Source organism: Mytilus californianus, unplaced genomic scaffold, assembly GCF_021869535.1.
Source record: "Mytilus californianus isolate M0D057914Y unplaced genomic scaffold, xbMytCali1.0.p SCAF_3, whole genome shotgun sequence".
In the NCBI taxonomy this organism is placed as follows: Eukaryota; Metazoa; Mollusca; class Bivalvia; order Mytilida; family Mytilidae; genus Mytilus; species Mytilus californianus.
In genome coordinates this window covers 60007282-60027722 of record NW_026262679.1, presented here as the reverse complement: position 1 = coordinate 60027722, position 20441 = coordinate 60007282, and the positions used below count along the sequence as shown (strand labels likewise).

General features: G+C 33.2%; 1 protein-coding gene across 1 annotated transcript; it reads right to left on the bottom strand.

Moving 5' to 3' along the window:
- Positions 1-966: 966 nt before the first annotated feature.
- Positions 967-18630, bottom strand: LOC127733087 (15-hydroxyprostaglandin dehydrogenase [NAD(+)]-like). Its single transcript, XM_052242379.1, has 7 exons — positions 18379-18630; positions 16074-16197; positions 15396-15502; positions 12703-12799; positions 11660-11736; positions 3924-4066; positions 967-1619 (listed from the first exon to the last, which is right to left on the bottom strand). The coding sequence occupies exons 1-7, from the start codon at positions 18469-18471 to the stop codon at positions 1478-1480; spliced, it is 783 nt and encodes a 260-aa protein (XP_052098339.1). The 5' UTR covers positions 18472-18630; the 3' UTR covers positions 967-1477.
- Between the last annotated feature and the right edge of the window lie 1811 nt (positions 18631-20441).

Here is a 20441-nt window from a genome sequence, read left to right as displayed (position 1 = left end):
TACTGAATGTGTTCATTCAACATATCTATGTACAAATAATGCATTTATCACGGTTATCTGCAGTAAAAAGTCAAGTCACATCAACTGGTATATCTGAAAGCTGTCACAGTTAGTGAGTTTGAATCATGATTGTACCTTTGGTAACTTTGGACAATTACTGAATCAAACCTTGAGACAGTATTTTCACGGATTCCAATTTCCACGTTTGTGAAATGCTCTCCTATTTATATAGCCAATACTGAGTATTCATTTTTACATGAAAAAAAGGATATGCTACCAAATTCATGAACTCATCTTTGATGAATTCTTGACTAAGGAAATGATATTACATCAAACAACAATTTACTTCAATAATGTGAATTTTTCTAGCTGTTCTTTTGCTCATTCTTTGTATGAAGACTATCAAAAGATACCACAAGAAATAGAAACAATGACCGTCTTTTCCCTCAGAGCTCCCAAGCTCTTTGATTGTATTGACTTTGTTGGTCAACTGAAGAAAGAAGTTGTACAGAATAAAACCATAAGCAATCAAAAGAATAATATTTACGCGCGTCTGGCGTAATAAGTTATAAGCCTGGTACCTTTTGATAGCTATTATTTGTGTGTGTCTCTGTCCTGTATGTTCTCCCTTTTATTTGTATTGTAGTCCTGTCATGTAATCTTTTCATTTTAATGTTATATTTAGCATTGCCATAAAAGCGGGAGGTTTGGCTAGCCACAAAACCAGGTTCAACCCACCATTTTTTCTTAAAATGTCCTGTTCCAAGTCAGGAAAATTGCCATTGTTATATTATAGTTCGTTTCTGTGTGTGTTGCATTTTAGTGTTGTGTTTCTGTTGTGTCGTTGTTCTCTTATATTTGATGTGTTTCCCTCAGTTTAAGTTTGTAACCCGGATTTGTTTTTTTCTCAATCGATTTATGAATTTCGAATAGCGGTATACTACTGATGCTTTATTTACAACAAACTTCAAATGAAATTATTTTATTGTTATCAAAGTTAGTATAATATAATGGTTTTATGGGGGATAAACATTAATTACATAATTAATAACTAACACTCGGCCAAAATGTCAGAAAACAATCTTGATGACATTCTATTTACAATACATGAGACAAAAGAAAAAAGAAAACACGAACATTGAAATTCAATTTGGTATTGCCCAACATTCAAAAATCATGATTTCAAGATGACCACTTTTACCTTAGGATTATTCCAGGAAAATAATGAAAAGGGGGCATTGTTTGACAATATTTTTTGTATACCTCATAATCCATAAGTTTTATTTTCGTTTGTAACAGAATTTTATTTACAACAAAATATATCATGAGGTGTACATCCTGGAATAGCCTTCACCCTATTCTAGCTTGCCTTTTTTCAATGCATGTCAGCTTTTCTGCTCCACGTATGCAGAATCAATGACTAATGACTGAGGTTTCTTTCAGCGTTGATGAAAAGTTTTTCATTCACAATATCTAATCAGGACGTTTCTTTGTCATTGTTTACTTGCATTACAGAAGTTTGTTTTAAATACTCTATTCTGAATTTTGAAACTTCTAACACAGAACCATTTTGTTTATCATTCATCAGCTTCAAAAAGGCATCTTCAATTGTTTCCAGTCTGTCAAAAGAAAAACATATCTAGATAATTTGGAATTTTACTATATTTTTAGAAATGAATCCTGCTGTTTAAATTGAATTGGGCTGTAAAAGCGTTGACCGAAGCACATTTTGTATGAAAGAGGTGCAAAAGATACCAGAGGGACATTCAAACTCATAAATCGAAAATAAACTGACAACGCCATGGCTAAAAAAGAAAAAGACAAACAGACAAACAATAGCACACAGAACACAACATAGAAAAGTAAGACTAAGCAACACGAACACCACCAAAAACTGGGAGTGATCTCAGGTGCTCCGGAAGGGTAAGCAGATGTGCAGAAGCTCCTGGTTGTTTCAGTTCCTTGATGTTCCGTTTATGTGTTAGAATCCCAAATATGTATGTGTCTAGCTGTACAGCATATGACAGGGAGGAACTTTCATGTTAATTAATCTTAAGGATGTACTTAGGTGAAAATAAAAAAATCTAGAATTTAAAATTGATACTATAAGTCAGAAGAGCATTAGTTATGGAACAAAATAAGCTAAAAATATCGATAGGTTATGGACCTCCTTTTCGAGATATTTATTTTTTTAAAATGGCGGGAAAAGGCTGACTCGGACTTTTACCTTATGTTTGCATTGGTATTATTTGGGTCTCAAATCGAAAGAAAAGAAATTTAGAATCTGCTTAAATTTTGGTAAATGACCTTTTTAGAGCTATTGAAGTCTTATATGAAAAGAAAAATGGGTGTTATGGGGCAAAATATTTTACCTTGTATCGTAGGAAAAAAAACCAAGTAGTCCGAACATCTGACAAAAATTCCTAAACCTCACCTCAGTACATCCTTAAATTGAATGACTTATTGCCCCACCGATTATTAGACGGAATGTATAAGTTACTTTATATAATCTAAATATTTGCATAGTTCTGACACACATTATCCCTTCCTTATTTATTACGTAAGGACTTTCTTTATCTGCTATGAGTTTTTGTGTGTTTATGTTTTTCATCAAATACATTTGTTGACTTTTTCAACCTTTTAAAATCTCACGATGGTAAAAAAATATATACAGTGTTATTGTCTCGTCTGAGACGAAGTTACAGAATGCAATATATAGGGATGCTAATCCAGCTACAGCGTTTACTATTTGTATAACGCTTTATTTTGAATAACTATATTTGGTAAATGGGGTCCTAGCCAGGTCTACATGTCAGCCAGACAGGGTTCGCCTGATCTTTATCCCATTTCATTGGTCAATTATCAATGTTTTTTTCGTGTCCAAGTCCATATCTCAAATATAAAGTTAAACAATAGGTCAACTTTGTTTGGTGCACGGAATGATTTTAAGATTTACAAGTTTGTCTAGCATCGTTCATCCTACATTGACCTTATTTTGATGGTTGATAGTTCTCTCAGATACTGATATGCAAAAAAGCAACTATATCTGGTGTATGGAATTGCATAAAAGGTGCTCATGTCCGTCTGACCGAGTTCATCAGACCTTGGAAGTCATTTTCTTGATTCATTGGTCAAAGTAAAGTGTTCGTAGTAAGTTCGGTTTCTCATATGCTATAAGCAATAGGTGAACTATAATGATGTATGGAATTATTGTAAGATTAACATGTCCGTCCTCATTTTCATTGTTCTTTTGTCAACGTTAAATTTTCTAATTTGATTAAGAAGGTGTTTTCTGCTCTTTGGTCGGGTTGTTGATTCTTTGACACATTCCCCATTTCCATTCTCAATTTTATTTTTCAGATACTATATGTAATGAATCAACTATATTTGGTGTATGGAATGATTGTAAGAACATGTCCGTCTGTCAGGGTTCACCTGACCATAACCTCATTTACATGGGTCATTGATAAAGTTTAGTTCATGTAATATGTATAGTTAATAAAATTGAGAATGGAAATGGGGAATATATCAAAGAGACAACAACCCGACCAAAGAGCAGACAACAGCCGAAGGCCACCAATGGGTCTTCAATGCAGCGAGAAAATCCCGCACCCGGAGGTGGTCCTCAGCTGGCCCCTAACTAAAATTGTGTGCTAGTTCAGTGAAAATGGACGTCACACTAAACTCCAAAACATATAAATGAACTAAAATTAAAAAACATACTAGACTAACAAAGGTCAGAGGCTCCTGAATTGGGACAACCTCTATCTTAAATATTTTCAGCATAAATTCAATCATGATCAGTAAAGCAGGCGAGACACTTTAGCGTTTGCACTCTTCTTTAAAGTATAATTACATACTATCATAGTCTTCATTTAATGAACCTTCCAATGTAATAAGTACTACTAGTATTCTTAACTTACTTCAATAGTCCTGACGATTTTGCTACTTCAAAAATTTGGGGATTTAAACAGTGTGGACCTCCTGTGCGTACCATTTCAGTATCAACAAAGCCAGGACACAAACACAAAAATGTCAATCCATATTCTTCACATTTTGGGTTTTTCTGAAAAAGATTGTAATGTTTGTTATGTTAAAAAGGTAATTATTTTTGCAGCCCTAATTTTATGTGTCTTGTATATATATTTTAACTACAAGTTAGTCTAAAATTCAAAAAAGTTTTAAACACAAGTCCAAGTTGTAATAAAGTATTAGGAGTGTCAAATATCTCACAGTATAAAATGTTTAAAATTGTTGTTAAATGTATGTTCTTTACATCTGTTAGTGCAAAGATAATTCTGATTATATTTTTGTCTTCTTCCTACACTGTTTTATTTTCCTTATTTTTTTTGGTTTCAAGACATTTTTCTTTAAAGGAAGGACTAACAGTTATCACCAATTGCAATACTATGAGAGAAAATTAGTGAACAAATCTAGAGTGGTGGTTTATGCGGAAAACGCCTGTACATGTAGTTTTATATAAAAAAGAAGATGTGGTATGATTGCCAATGAGACAACTCTTGTCCACTGTGGTAAACATATACTGTGGATTCATTCATTTTCGTTGGTACCAAATTTCGTAGATAAACGAAAACATGCATTTTCGTGGATATTTGATTTCGTGGTTTGGCTAAAGTCTGCATGCAGATTTATATAAAGTTTGCAATTAGTGGAACATTTAAATTTGTGGTTCACTTGTACCAACGAAATCCACGAAAATTGGTATCCAAAGAAAAATACTACATCCACAGTACTTGATTGAAAACAATCTAATGGTTTTTATGGGAGTTATAACTTCCTAGTTCTAACTAATGAATTATTAAATGCTGTGTATAGGATACGGATAGGAGGCATGCGGCTTACTAGTACAAAAATCGATTGGAAGTGATCTTGTCAGGGGCCTTCCTGCTGTGTAGTATATGGAATTATATAATTTTTCTATCGCACTTGCTCCTTATTTTCGTAAGTGTCAATGAAATGTAAGCGTTATCCCTGGTAAAATATTTAGATTGCACAATGAACATATCATGTTCCCGGTGAGTGGTTTTACACCCGAGTTTTTCTGAAGGAACATAATATTATGAAATAACGCAATATTATATGATGATACATCTGTGGTTATGTGATACATCTGTGGTTATGTACGTGATACACGTGGTTATGTGATACATATGTAACTTATACATTTGTGGTTAAATTATACAGCCGAGTAACTGAAATATTACCTCAAAACAACAGTTTAAAAAACCAATGAAGACATGTGCAAATCAATCATAATATTTATTGCGATACTAGTATACAAAAATATATTATAAATTTTGTCATTTTATTTCCTTTTAAGGAATATATTTTGTTTTCATATAAAATTTGTTAATACAGGTGACTACATACAAAAAAGGGATGTTGAAAGATTGCAACGAAACAAGTTTCCAACAAAGACTTTAACAACTATACTCCGCCGTAAGGCTATCAACAATGAGTAAACACCATACCGTATATTAATCAATTAATATATAAAAGTTTAGTCAATGGAAAGACATTTAATACGAAATTAGAATATAGCAAAGTGCTATCGACCAATGAAATTGTTGGGTTTGGTGTTCCTTAATTGTGAAGAATGAATGTAAATCATGTTCTTAGTAAGGGATTATCCTTTTGTTTAGGCCTATTTACAGTTCAAAACAAAGAATTTCTGTAAATGAGTTACAACTGTTCCGAAGCACATGTATTAGCTTGAAAGGATAAAGATTTGAAACTGAATAAAAGTTGAATTTCGAAACAAACAAAAAAACAAAAAAAATCCAAATAAGTTTGAAGTTTACCAGTGCAGTAAAATTGATAATCAATGCTATTGTGTGAATATTTATAACTTCAGAATTATGAAAAAATAAATATTATCAAAGCAATGCAAAAAAAAAAAAGAAGGAATACATTGAAATTCAATATAACCTTAATATTTAGCAAATACGCCTACCGAAACCCAGATTAATGTATCCGCAGGAAATACGGGAAATTAAAATAACGTTTGAATTTCATAAAAAATGCATTTTATTTGAACATTTCAATTTTAGTTAATTACGTAATATTTGATCGATGTAAAAGGTGGAAATATTGACTGTGAGATAAAATTTAGTTGTAACTCAGATTTTGAATTTATTGATTTGAATTGTAAATAAACAAAAGATAATTCCTCACTAAACTATTACATAATTTACATTCATATACCTACTGTTGTGTCACCTACTGTCTAAAACACAATTTATTAAAATTTCAAAAATTATGAGACTGCCCTTGCACTCGGGGGGGGGGGGGGGGGGGGGGGGGGTTCAATACTTAATTGATAGGGGTCACCGCTGTGGTTCTGTCATACCCACCCTTTTCATATAATTTAGATTTTAAAAATGTATACCTTTTCGTATATTGCGTAGTTAATAGTGTAACCTTTTCCCATATTGGTTGGGTTTCGTGAGGTGTGTTGGAAAAGTGGAATACCAGTGTCAAAAGAGGGAAAATTTGTGGATAAAAATACAGTCGGTAAAATATCCTCTTTGCTCGGAGATCAAATCTGAGGCTCAGATTCCTTATGTAATGTTTACCGGCGGGACTTTCGGCTGTGAAAAAATTATAGGGCTTTTCATATAACAAGTAATAGGAACTTTATTGACCTTATCATATATTTCTGATAGTTTTCCCCACCTATTCACATATTATCAAGCTGGAAAATGTGACCTATTCCAGCGGCACGTCCTATCACTTTGTATATGGGAAGTGAGCCCTTACATCAATAAGACTAATCCACAAACGAAATATTTAAAAAGGAAGTCATGCATTAACTATAAACATTGCACAAACTATGAAACAAATTCTTGATTAAAAACCCATCATAAGATTATTCGGAGTGGCTATTTGCCCGGCTAGCCGGACGAATAATGCTAGGACTATTGTTCGGCAATTGCAATGGGCATGTCACTTTATCACATGTGCGTGTGTGCGCGGTAATATTATCATCAGAAGCATCACTGAGGTGGCCGTGTGTAGTCCTTGACACTGATGTTGGGATCATTGCTGAAAACGGCGGTATCAATGTTCATTGTGATACATTTTCCAGTTTTCATAACTTAACAGCCGAATTCGATAGTATGAACTCAAATAAAGATCAAATTTTTTAAAAGAGATTCAAGGACAACTGAAATCGAAAATCATGATATTCTAACAATCTATATTATTTAATTAGGAATTGAATGATCGAAAGCATTGATTTTTGTACTAATACAATAATGTTGGCTTTAGCATGTATAAGTTTGGAAAAAATGTGTATTAAGCATTGTCAAATTTGGGAAAAATCAAATCAAATCAAACACCCAGTTCCTAGACCTTCGTGACATTCGTAATCAAATTTCCAAATGAATGACCTCAAAGTTTTATTCTTTTCACATTTTCGGTCCATACATGTACCGTTTAACTATCTCAAAACATATTTTCTGACTTCCAATTAATACATTATGGAAAACTAAAAACTGAAACGAAAATGTTTTCTTCAGTCGTATTCAGAAGCTAGTTTAAACGATATATCAATATGTTTTAAGCGATATAGGGTGCGCTGCAAGTTTCCTTTAACAATAAATAGTTAGTATAGTTTTTAATATATCATATTTGGTGTATCCGAAAAAGGAGTTTTTCAAGATAAAGGTTTTAAGACGAAGTAACTTAACATTGGATTGCAACATCTCCCTTTTTTGTTATCGCTTCCTAAAATTGTATTTTAAAGAAAAGTAGTTATAGAATATGATGTATATTCAAAGTAAACTTAACAATGTAAATTGATAAGTTTTCCTGTGTCAGTTCCTCTTCCGTTAAACAGGGAGGAAACCTATGTAAATGAAATAAATACTAGTAGTTTAATTAGGTCTCCCAAGTTTAGAGTTGTTTTTCTTCTTCTTCTTCTTTCACAGTTTTCACAAAATGGTCCGTTTCAAAGCCAATGTTGCTAATATCTTTGTTGTTAAAAGTAAATTTGTCTGATTTGGTCTCAAGTGAAAATTATGAACAATTAAAGTATACTGTTTTTACAAAAAAAGCAATATTCGGGATAATTATGCTATCATCTGTTACATGTATTTGTATAGAAAATTTTGGACATACATCATTACACTAGCCATTATTATGGGTTTATCCAGACAAATAGATGCATCAATATTCAACTGGATAACTTGAAAAATAGTCCCACCATTGATAATTTGGCTAGCCGGGCAATTAGTCACATCACTTTTCTTCCGGCTAGCCGGACAAATATAGCAACTGCATAGATTGTTCGAGCCTTAATCACTTTACAATATTCTAAGTTTGTAAGAGAATGATAATCCCTTTCTTCGTGATAAATACTTGTTAACGCTTGTACTTAATCATGAAGAAAAGAATTACCATTGATGATTCTCTTACACATACATAGTGCGAGGGGCTTTGAGAATATGTGTTAGTTGGTCGATAGAAAGGCATTTGCTGTGTAAATTAGCTGCGAGGATCACATATTCACAACGCATGTAATCTTATAACTGGCCAGTTTATAATTGATAGCTGATTTTGCTAGCTTCTTTTTTAACACATGTTAACATGTGTTCGTAAAAAGTAGTAAAAAATACGATTATTATATTTCGGTAACTGTAACTGAGTTTTGGGGTTTGAAAATATACTCGATGTCAAAAGATAGCTAGGTAAAATTCCAAGGTTTTAGTGTAGTAGTGGTTGACGCCCTACATGTTGTTTGAAAGCGATTTTAATTAAAAAGTAAAACTATAACCATAATAACATAATTATCACAATCAATAGCAAGTGTCTTTCAGACTTCATCATAGTGCTATGAATTCATAAAAACATGTTCTGAAGGAAACTGACACATTTGTAATCATTTTGTGGGATGTTAGCTTATGCGAAGCAGAGATTGAACCATGATCCCAAGCTATGCACGTCTTACACGGAATCCACTTGTCTGTAATATTTTTTTTAACAGGCTGCAAGTAATTGGAAAAAAACATGAACTCCGATGTTATTAATAAAGGCTTATATCACATTAAACGACAGCATATGTTTGAGAATAATCGTAATTTGATTTGTTTAAGCGTTCATGATCCCCGTCAGGACCGGTTGTTTACATCTAACATGGATACATGCCAACGTTTCTAAAAATAGACGAATCAAAGAAAAGATTTACAATTTTTAAAAAGAGCCTGTTGTTACCAAACTTGAAAGAAATTACACTTTTGTAATATTCACTACCATCAAAACAAGTCCATCCTGTACTGTCACTGAATCTACAAGAGACCAGATGTTACTCTTAAAAAAATAATGTAATCGGCACTAAATGACAGTAGGCTATGTTTCATTTTTTGCTCACCTGACCCAAAGGGCCGTGTGAGCTATGGTCACAGCGCCGTCCATCAACCCATAGACAATTTACATTCATCGTTTGCTTTATGACAATCAAACCAATTTGACCATAACTTGGCAGGACTCATGAATAGAAAGTTTTGTAGAACTTAAACTTTCTGGTCACGATCAGTTTAAAAATCATGGCTGCAAGTGGCAATATGTAATTCGATAGATCGTTTTTTCGAAATCGTCTCCTCTGCAATTGCTGGGCAAAATATTTTGAAACTTTATCGAACTGACGATAATTTAGAGAATCTACAGAAACGAATCTCGGTATATTTTGCTCGGTGGAAAACATATGACGGCATTGTTGGCACATAATTCCAATTGATAGTCACATTTGTCATCCTTTTCTTTGAAACCGTTAACCAGCTTTAAACTAACTTGACAGGAAAGATGACTGTATGGAAAGCAATTATTCTAATGTTTGATATTGATCGGATGAAAAACATAGCCGACAGAAATAGTTTTTATTCTGATAGCCCCCCCCCCCCCCAAAAAAAAACAAACAAAAAAAACAAATCCCTTTGAAATTACAGAGTGAAATACATTGCCCTTTTGACGGAATTGATAATTTAAAGACTCACTACAAACGATCTCCATCTAATGTTGATCGGGTGGTAAACATGGCGGTATTGATGGTAACTTGTTACCGTTGAAACGATATGAAAAATTACATTTCCATCTTCGACGCTGAAACTACTTCCTGATTTAACCCAAACTTCTACACACGGTTCTCATTTGGTTTCGATATGATAAACTAAAAACATAGCCTGTTAAGGCAATCTTTGTTTCTGACAGTGCTCAATTTGTCAACAATAGATGGGTAAATTAACCAGCTGAACGTTTCAGGCTCATTGGAGTGCCGGTTTTTAAAGTTTTTTTTTTTTATTTGTAATTTTCACTTTTGCTTCAGTTTTAAATTTTAATGGTTTAAACGCAGTTCTCGTAATGTTACTTTTCCTCGCTCTAATTAACCCACCCTTTTACTTCTAATTTAAAGGTAATATTTTTTCGTTTTACGTATTGGCATGTACAATATGTCACGTACGTAACTATCAAATGCGCAGCTAGAACTTCACCTATTAATTAGCAATTCATCATCATCATTATAAGCAAAAATATCAATGACTCAAATCATGCGTTTAGGTGTTGTCCCAAATAAAATTTCAAAAATAGCAAATTTCTTAATAACGACAATTTGATCGTCATATTTAAGATATCGTGTAATTTTTGTAGACCTAGTATGGCCTTCCAATCAAAGAAAAAAATAATTTATATTATTAGAATACTGTTATATACACGATTGAAAATGGTCAGTCGACTTTGTTTTGGCTATCGTGTAGACATATAATAAGTTTACCTGCAAACACCGACGGCAAATCTCGGTATAATCGTTTACAATTACACTGATAGAACGCAAAGGTCTTTGTTTTCTTAAAAAAATTGTTATGTTCCTATCAATTTTTTTATTACTATTGAATAAGGAGGCAGACGTTGAGTTTTTTTAATCACGTTCTTGCTCTCTTTCCTCCTTCTTCTGTCCCTTATACAAGTTTTTAACATGATTTCAAGCAACTCCAACGTCTGTCTCCTAATGTTCAAATTTCCGAAAAGGTCTCTATATATGAAACCTGTCTCTCGCGTTGACATGATATCATTAATATGGTCACTGTTCACAAAATGTTAAATTGTTCGAAACACTAAGGTTTTTCTAACACCAGGCATTGATTGTTTTAGACGTTTTTTGGAAGGCACAACTTATGTGTTACAGTCCTAAATAAAGCCGACGAGGTAAGGCATTACTGAACTAACGAAAGCTATATTTTATCGTGCCTAGTTGGTCGAGGGGTCTAGGGCGCTGGACACAGTGCAGGCGGTGTTGCCACGATGTCACAGAAGCAAGGGTTCTAGCTGAGAGAAAACAAAAATTTCCAGATCTAACAATGTTAGGCTAAATCATCTGATATTGAATTCACATGATGTATAATTATACGATGATGGTGTGGAAACGCTTAAATAATTCCTTGTATAGATAATTAATTTCCAACTGACGTCGCCGACGTAACTACAATGGGGGATCAGCTTCTCGAGCTAATAAAGGGGATAGGCCTGTCCCCCCTCCCCCCAAATCGCGCTCAGACAAATTGGCATTGATGAAAAATGGCTATAGGACACCAGTAATAAGATATTATTTGTAATATTATTCAAAAATATAGCATGTTGTACTCACAGCCCATGCTTTAGTAAAATTGAGTACTCCGCTCTTTGTCGCACAGTACGTTGGAAGGATGAAGTGTGCATCAATAGCTGAAATAAAGGTTAAATAAAAAGTTACCTAGCTAAATCAAGTAAATTTTAAAACGTACAATTTGTATATATACACTACAGAGAGAAGATTCCAAACGTTTTTTTTTTTCTCAGTCTATCTTGTTTTTAACGTTTTCCAACAAATTGAATATCCATCAAATCAAAGACATTTCAGCGTAACAACTATAGCATACATTTATTTCATGAAAGCATTATTTTCGAGACTTTTCAATGGCTGCCACAATTGATTTCGTTTTCACATTCATAGTTAACATTTTAATACAAACTTATATGAGCACCACTCGTGCTTTTTAGATAACCTTCACTAAACACGCCCAAATATTTAAACGTATAACGTAAAAATTATTCGTGTAGCAATCTTGCATGTGAATTGCCCGACAGGCAGAACTTATATACTAGTTTGCCCTTTTCAAAATGTCATGTGAACGGATGTTGTGGGCCGTTTCAATGTAGCTAATGAGGGTCGTAAAGGAAAAGTGTATGCACGGACGAACGGGAAATGAAAATGGTCGTTTCATGATCCAAAAAACTAAAATAAAACTTACCAATTTGCACGAAACACGGTAAAATACGTGCTTTAAGCACGTTGCACGCATATAGCCCTTTACCACTCACGTTGATCCAGGTGACTGTATAGTGTTACATGACAGCCCGATCAATATTTTTTTAATTTATTTATCATAGATCTTTAGATATCAGAATAGCCGTCTAATCTGCAAATTTGCCGAATGCGTCCTATTACCGATTGTGACATTTTGACTGAATGTGGATTCACATGGCGGGTGATGCATGAACAACTGGAGACTACTGCCATGTCGAAACATGCGGTCTCTCTCCATTTTGGAGTTCATGCGATTCCCTCGTTTTTTGTTTGTAACTTTCGTTTTTCTTCTTCATCAATTTGTAAGAATGAACATTGGCTAACTACTGTTGTTCTAAATTTACCTGCCATTGAAGCCACATTAACTATGGTTCCTCCTTTCCCACCCTTATCCTTCCTCATATGGTCCATAGCAAGGTTACAACCCTGAATCACTCCAATCTGAATAGACAAAAACACTTTGCAAGAAGAGCTTTGTTATACTAGGAGAAAAATGTTGTTTAAAGCCTAAATTATATTATTGTTTTGTGCTGTGTTAATGCTAGCCAATGTATAATTTTTCGTAAAAAATCTACTTGAATTTATTTGAAAGAAAATTTGAAGGGAAAGAAAATGGACAAGTGCAGCAACAAGATATTTGTAATTTCCCTGACTTCTTCAAATAAAATAAATTGGTTGTTTTTTTCAATTGTTGTATCAAAATAACAATTTAATTATCTTAACTTTGTAACTCATAACTATTGTCACCTTGTCTTGACTTGTGCAATAATATCCCATTTTCTATAGAACAGTATCTATAGTAATGTTCAAGAAAGTAAATGGATTCTCACACATGTCTAACTATTTAGCTGCGTACAAACCTTGATTTGTATGATTCTACTAAAAGTTTTATAAAAAAACTATAATTGTTATTTCGAAATATATCACCTGACTCCATGGCGACAGAATCAAAATGAAAGCGAAGCTAGGCGAGTTTGATGTATACGAAGTGCTAATGAAGTAAACTTTGTGATCTATGTTGATCTGATAAGTCAATCATTTTAAGGATGTTCGCTTCTCTTGTTTTGTAATTCTGCCAGATATTCAGATTCCTCTGGTTTAATCCCTGTAGTGCCATGAAATGATTTTGCCCGCTAACCCCTACTTTTCTTTCATAATATTATTAAATATAGTTTTAACAGCCATATTCGAAAATCTTATGAAATCCTTGTTATTTTTCACAGTTTTCAAAGAAGAAAGGTACCAATGATAAATGTAAGAAAAATCTAGAGAGAATTATTTCCCGCCAAATTTTCCGTGGCTTATATCCACAGGCCAATGATAAATGTAAGAAAAATCTAGAGATAATTATTTCCCGCCAAATTTTCCGTGGCTTATATCCATTTTCTGTGTAAGAAAAAAAAATCTTATATACTTTAATATAACACTTAGGGAGCTACCATTTGATTTTTATGGGGGGGGGGGGGGGGGGGCTAGGATGAAAAATTTTGTCCTGCCTATTTATTTTCCCCTCTATTCGGTCCTGCCTTTTTATTTTTCACTCTATTCGGTCCTGCCTTTTTTTTTTTAGTTTATCCTGACTTGTTTTTTACATAAATTGTCATCCTGCCTTTTTTTTTGGCAAATAATCTCATCCTGCCTTTTTTTTTTACTCAAAAATCCTGTCCTGCCTATTTTTTTCAAATTTCATCCTAGCCCCTCCCCATAAAAATCAAATGGTAGCTCCCTTATATAGGAATTTTTTTTTTATCATAATCTAATACAGGAAAGATGAGACATCTGTTATCTACAGGACATGTCAGCATTTTTAAAGAATCGATTGTAATATCGTTAATTTTTACTTTTTATTTTATATACATCTTGTTAAGGGTCATTGGGAAACATAGCGTGCTTGGTTGTTTCAATGTTCAGTTAAAGTGACAACCTGTAACTAAAAATGGATATGCCTTATTTAAAAAAAAAAACTTTCATTTCCCTGAACCCTTACGAAATTTTGCGGTTAACTTAGTCATTTATTAATTAAAAAGTGCATTTATTTGTGAATAGATTTTCCTTACCAACCTTTACTAACCAACACAGTGGTTTGTTTACATAATTGATGCATTGAAAATATTTAAATGAACAAACTGATGAGATCATATTATATATAACAAATGATTTTGGCCGGAAACCAAAAGTCTGTATTAAGGATTTTTGGCAGGATACATGAGAAAGACTGTCATTACCCTATTTATTTCATTTTTTTAATCTACTCCCCCTTTTGTTCTACCGGGTATTTAGTTTCTACCCTTACTCACGCACAACTCTCAAGTATATATATATTGAAGAACTCATTCTTAACTGTTTTTATACAGCTGCTGTCGATATCTGATCTTATTTTGACATACATCAAACAGAATACAATTATGAGATCTATTTTTATGATATGTAATTTTCATTTAACATATAATCACAGTTTCGTGAGCCTTTGATAGGTAACATATTTCATTATTTTTCAATTGAAGTTGCACTGAAAGTATTAATGTTAATATACAGTTCAGAGACTTGTATTTAATCAATAAACGTATCAGGAAATATAATTAAATGTGTTCGTTCAGGAAAGATTCAATAAAAAAAACAAGAGGAAATCGGAAATTATATTTAAGTGAATGAATAATGTACTGCCATTAAATATATAAGTGGGTATAGGAGGGTAGGAATGCTCTTTACCACAAGGCGTCAAACGGTCATTTTCGGCTATCGTCAAATTGGTTAAAATGTTATCGTGATTCGTCAAAATATCCTCTACTGTGATTCCTCAGAAGGCTCAAATAATTATCCGTTACCGTTATTTTTTTGGGAAAAAAATAACGTGATTCGTCAAAATCAGTCGTACATTTTATCGTCATGCACCAAATATTACCGTTATTCGTCATGAAGGTTACCCCATTACGACCCTCGTATAGGTTGATACTTGAAAAAAAAGAAGAAATATAAAAAATAACACATTCAAAATGAGACTAACAAATGAAAATAGCGGATATAAGAATCTGCTCACCAAATTCACAGCTATACATTTTTCAAAATTGTATTCGTCAGCTATACCAGCGTTATTAACCATCACCGATATATGACCACATGTCTTCACAGCTTCGTTAAAAGCTCCTGGAAATATGAATGGTTATATATAAAGGTTTGAGCAGATGTCAATGAAAAACAACCAATGGCAAGTTTCTTTACTTTAGGCATGCACATCATGAAAAATTGCAGTGTTAAAACCACAGGCACTTGTCTCTGAAAAAAATTTCCTATATACCTTAATATGTCTCAGAATAAAATTTACTATATACCTTAATATGTGTTATATCAAGGTATATAGGAAATTTTTTTCAGAGACAAGTGCCTGTGGTTAAAACAAGTTTTTTTCAGTACCAAACAAATTTCCATTAATGATTTCCAATAGATCATAAAAGTCAATGTCGTAATGTGAACAAAAAATATGACTAGTAAAAAATGCAAATAGCAATTGTACCCAACACTTAGGTAATTTAAGATACAGGATGTCCTTAAAATATCGAGAATATTCATTATATTTGAAAGACTTTGCAGTTACTTTTAACATGCCTATTAATCATTTTCACGCAAAATGTATATGCACCAATAAAACACGCAAGGGGTTTAACTTTTAATCTTCTAGAAATATAACGCAAGGATGATCTGTTGATTAAAAACTAACCTATGAACTGTTCCTTGTCTGTGACATCGCATTTGATGAAAGTTGCCTTTGTTTCTCCAAACTTTTGACAAAGATCTTTTTCTGTGGCAGGTCCCAAATTTGAGTCCAGGTCAAAAATGAAAATCTAATTCAATGTCAGAAAAATATATATATAATGAATAAAAATTAAAGATTCAAACTCCAAAAGACTATTTACTGAACTGATAATGGTGAAAATTGACCAAATATAAGGGCAAAAAATCCAGTGTACATGACTTGTGGTCAATACACCTGCTGGTGAATCAATAGGTCGGTGGTTTTGTTTTGACACCGACATGATATAATACATTCTATATGGAAATAATCAAATGAAGGGCCATCTCGTTCAACAAAAGTGTTCTTGGAATCAGAACTCGTGATAATGTCATCCTACTATTTTTTTACGCGGGCAAACTTAATGGAAGTAAGAAAAAAAGAGACAGAAGATTCCAAAGGGAGAAACAAACCACATAGGTCGAGGATAGACCGACAAAATCGTGCCAAAAAATGAAAAAAACTGCGAAAAGGCAAACAGTCTACAAAACACTAAATAAAAAAACTAAAGACTGTGCCACACGAACCCCATCAAAACGAGGGTGATATCGTGTGCTTCGGAAAGGTAAGCACATCCTGCTCCACATGCGGCACCCGTTATGTTACACATGATTAAGAAATGAAGACACAGTTATAAAGCTTCAAGCGTGAAGTTTAATGTTCTATCAACATTAAATAAAAATAGTGAGATGTAATATGGTATAGCCAATGAGACAGCTATCCACCAGAGACTAAATAATGAGAATGTAAACAGCTTTAGGGCAATGTACTGCCGTCAACAGTGAACAAAACTAATACCGTATAGTAAGTTATACAAGGCACTAGCCTAACTAAATGTAAATCAATTCAAAAGAGAAAACCACCGGCCTGATTTTTGTACAAAACAAGAACGGTAATGAGGGAAACTGGTACAAATGGATTACAGGATCCTGCCTTGGGACACTCCGGGTGCGGGAGTTTCTCGCTGCATTGAAGACCCATTGGTGGCCTTCGGCTGTTGTCTGTTCTATGGTCGGGTTGTTGTCTGTTTGACACATTCCCCATTTCCATTCTTAATTTTACATAAAGAATGATGCGAGGTTTAACATGTTTGGGAGCGCTCAACCCTCTCCCTTACATGGAACAGTGATGTAACATAAGAACAAAATATATAATTATTACACTTTTCTGTGAATTAAATTAAAAACCAAAGCTTGAATTAAAAATATAATTTTACGAATCTACTTAACTAATAAATAAGGGTTACATTGTCATAAAGCAAAAATTATCAAATATTATCCATTTGTTATCTTTGAAATAGAAATAGATTTTCTTTTGTTATGGATGTATACATGAGATATTTTGTTTTATCGAAATTGTGAATGTCCTCATCTCCAAAGTGAATGGTTAAATATTTTTTACAAACGTTTGTTAACGATGTTTTAAAATCTTGTTAGTATACTATTTAGACGTTATAAAATATTCAAATTCCAATAGGACCCATAACATGTCCGATTAAGGAGGATCATATCGGCCCTGAGAGTGAAACACATACGGTGTTAGTTTGCCATACCACTTCAATGAAAATTACATAAACGCACAGAAGTCTTCCAAAATGAATACCGATCCTGAATATTCAATATAATTTGTCCCGGCTTGTGACCCGTAAATTATGTTCATTTATTAATACATTGTATCACAGTAAAGTATATTGCTGGCTCATTCAAGAGGCTTATTCGTGAAATCGTACTAATTTTCAACAAGACACGAAATCGTCGTTCTGATACCGATTTCCATAAGCAAACAAGAAAACGTTTATTTTATGATAATGTTATTTAATCGTGGTCAAGCATGGATTCAAATACATGTAAACAGATTTATAAAAAAAAAAAATTATAATTAAGAACCTTTATACATACAATTTCTTTCAAGACATTGTTCCAAAACCTTTAATACTGCTATTTCAATGGTCTTAAGATAATTGGGATTATCGGATTTATTTTGCAATCCTTACATCATAATTTACCTGTAAGACACAATATTAAGATCATAAGAAAGTGATTTTAACGTTATTTATATTCTATACTTATTAATTTAACACCCGTACTGCATTTGAGCGGAACCAACGATTACATAAATGCGACCTTAATTAATAGTTTGTTAAACTTTAGAATAGGATATGTCCCAGGTTAAGCTTAATTTTTAAACGAACCTTAACGACTAAAACCTTCGAACGAAATGATCGAACACTTACCTTATAACCCTGTTTTAGCAAACTTGTGGCGATACTTTTTCCTATCCCTTGGGCAGCTCCTGTCACAATAGCTGCTTCGATCACACTTGCCATGACTATGATGATAGCCGCGACCTTCTAACGATGCAGAACAGTGGCAATTTTCTTCGAGATAAAAAAATCGCTGAGTATGTTCCCTTTATCTATCAGATATGTATTTATAAATATAAATCAGTTATCTATATATTTGTTAAACACGGATGATTAACCTCAAACTTAATATTGATTAATCACGACCTATTATATACCGGAATAATATTTTTATTCAAATCATTTGTCCTTTTATAAAGTATGATAAAGTTGGTACATTAGAGTACGCTATTGAAGAGTAAAATGTCAGCGAAATGTGCGGGGGCATATTTAAACATGCTAAAAAAACTTCCTTTAAGCTGTAAAAAAAAACAAACAAAAAACAACGGGAAGTGTGGTCGGTTTGTGTACGTTTTGACTTAAGTACACATATTGTAGAGCTAGCTCGCTGTATAAGATGCTGCAAGCGGTACCAGTACATGGTAACTATAAAAGGTTATTGAAAAACAAGGAATGTAGCACAAGTTAAATTCAATGACACAGCGTTTCCTTATTTGAATATGCATAATAAGGAAGACGAAAACTTAAATGAATAAATTCAATACAATGTAAGTGTTTCGATACAACACGTACCTAGTAGTACGGGGGCGAATATTCAGTGTGTAAAGTAGATATCATAATTGTCAAACTTGTGTTCGGTTCGTCCTAATGATATATTAGGCTCATACATGTATTATGAAATAGATAACCCGGGGGCTAAAATGATTTTAAAAATCTCGTGATATACCTATCATTTAAAAAAATCTTTTCTAGTAAGTAAAATTGAGCAAGTAAATAAGGTTCATGTATATACATAGTAACATCTGTGTCAATGAATATATTAACTTAAGTAAATACATACGCTTAAATAACGATACAATAGTAAAAAACAATAGAAAACGCAAAAGACTACAAACTAACTGAAGAAAAAAAGTATATAGACACAGTTAGTGCATTTAAATTTTTAATCATTTCTTAAAAAAAAATAGCTGGAATTTTCAACACGAACATATACATTCAGGTAGTAGTACAGGACTTGGCTTCAAAGAGCTTGTATGGATCACCATAATGTATTTAGACGATTATTTACTTTCCATAGCATACATTACCAAAATGTGTTTAGTGGTAATCCTTTTCCCGCAGCTAATCAGCCATGGATGCATAACAATTAATATATTGAATTTGTGAAATTGTTATTTTCTTCAAAAACACGTTGTCAGTTATATTAATATTTTTCATTATAACTGTATTTCAGTTGGTAGCATGTCCTACAATTCTTCGCGGCTAATACCAGCAATATACTGATCTTATCATCATCAATGCAATTATTACTAATTTCAATGAAACTGTTTCTAAAAAAAAAATCGTTTATATGCATTCCATATAGGTCATCGGTATATTCGGCGGCCATGTTTCAATCAGATCGGCCATAAAAAAAATCACTTGACGGACTTCAGTTTCACTTTCTATGCTTTATTTTACAACAATGTCATGATTCTTTGGTCTTCATTAAGAAGAAGCTATTTACAAGTATACCCAATAGGACTGAATGGCATAGTAACACTAGCATTCAACAAATCCGTATATTGCTGATACAGAAAGCCCCAGCGGTACTAGTTGAGCTAAAGGAATAGTTATCAAGTTGACCACAGTTATAAATTTACGCCAACGGAAACTTGTCATTGCTCCGAGAGTCATCACGCAATAATGACAATACCAAGCATCAAACTCTAAAGGGATGAGTGAGCTATTCTCATCTATGTACGTCCGTCGTCGTCGTCGTCGTCGTCGTCGTCGACGGTTAACGTTTACAAAATTCTTCTCCTCTGAGACTACTGATCAGCAAGACAAGATCTGCAAATAGGTCAGCGTAGAGTAAATTGTCAGTTGTCTTTTTATAGGAGTATTTCCCCTTAAATGACGATTTTTACCCTTTTTGTGGTTTGGCAAAAGCT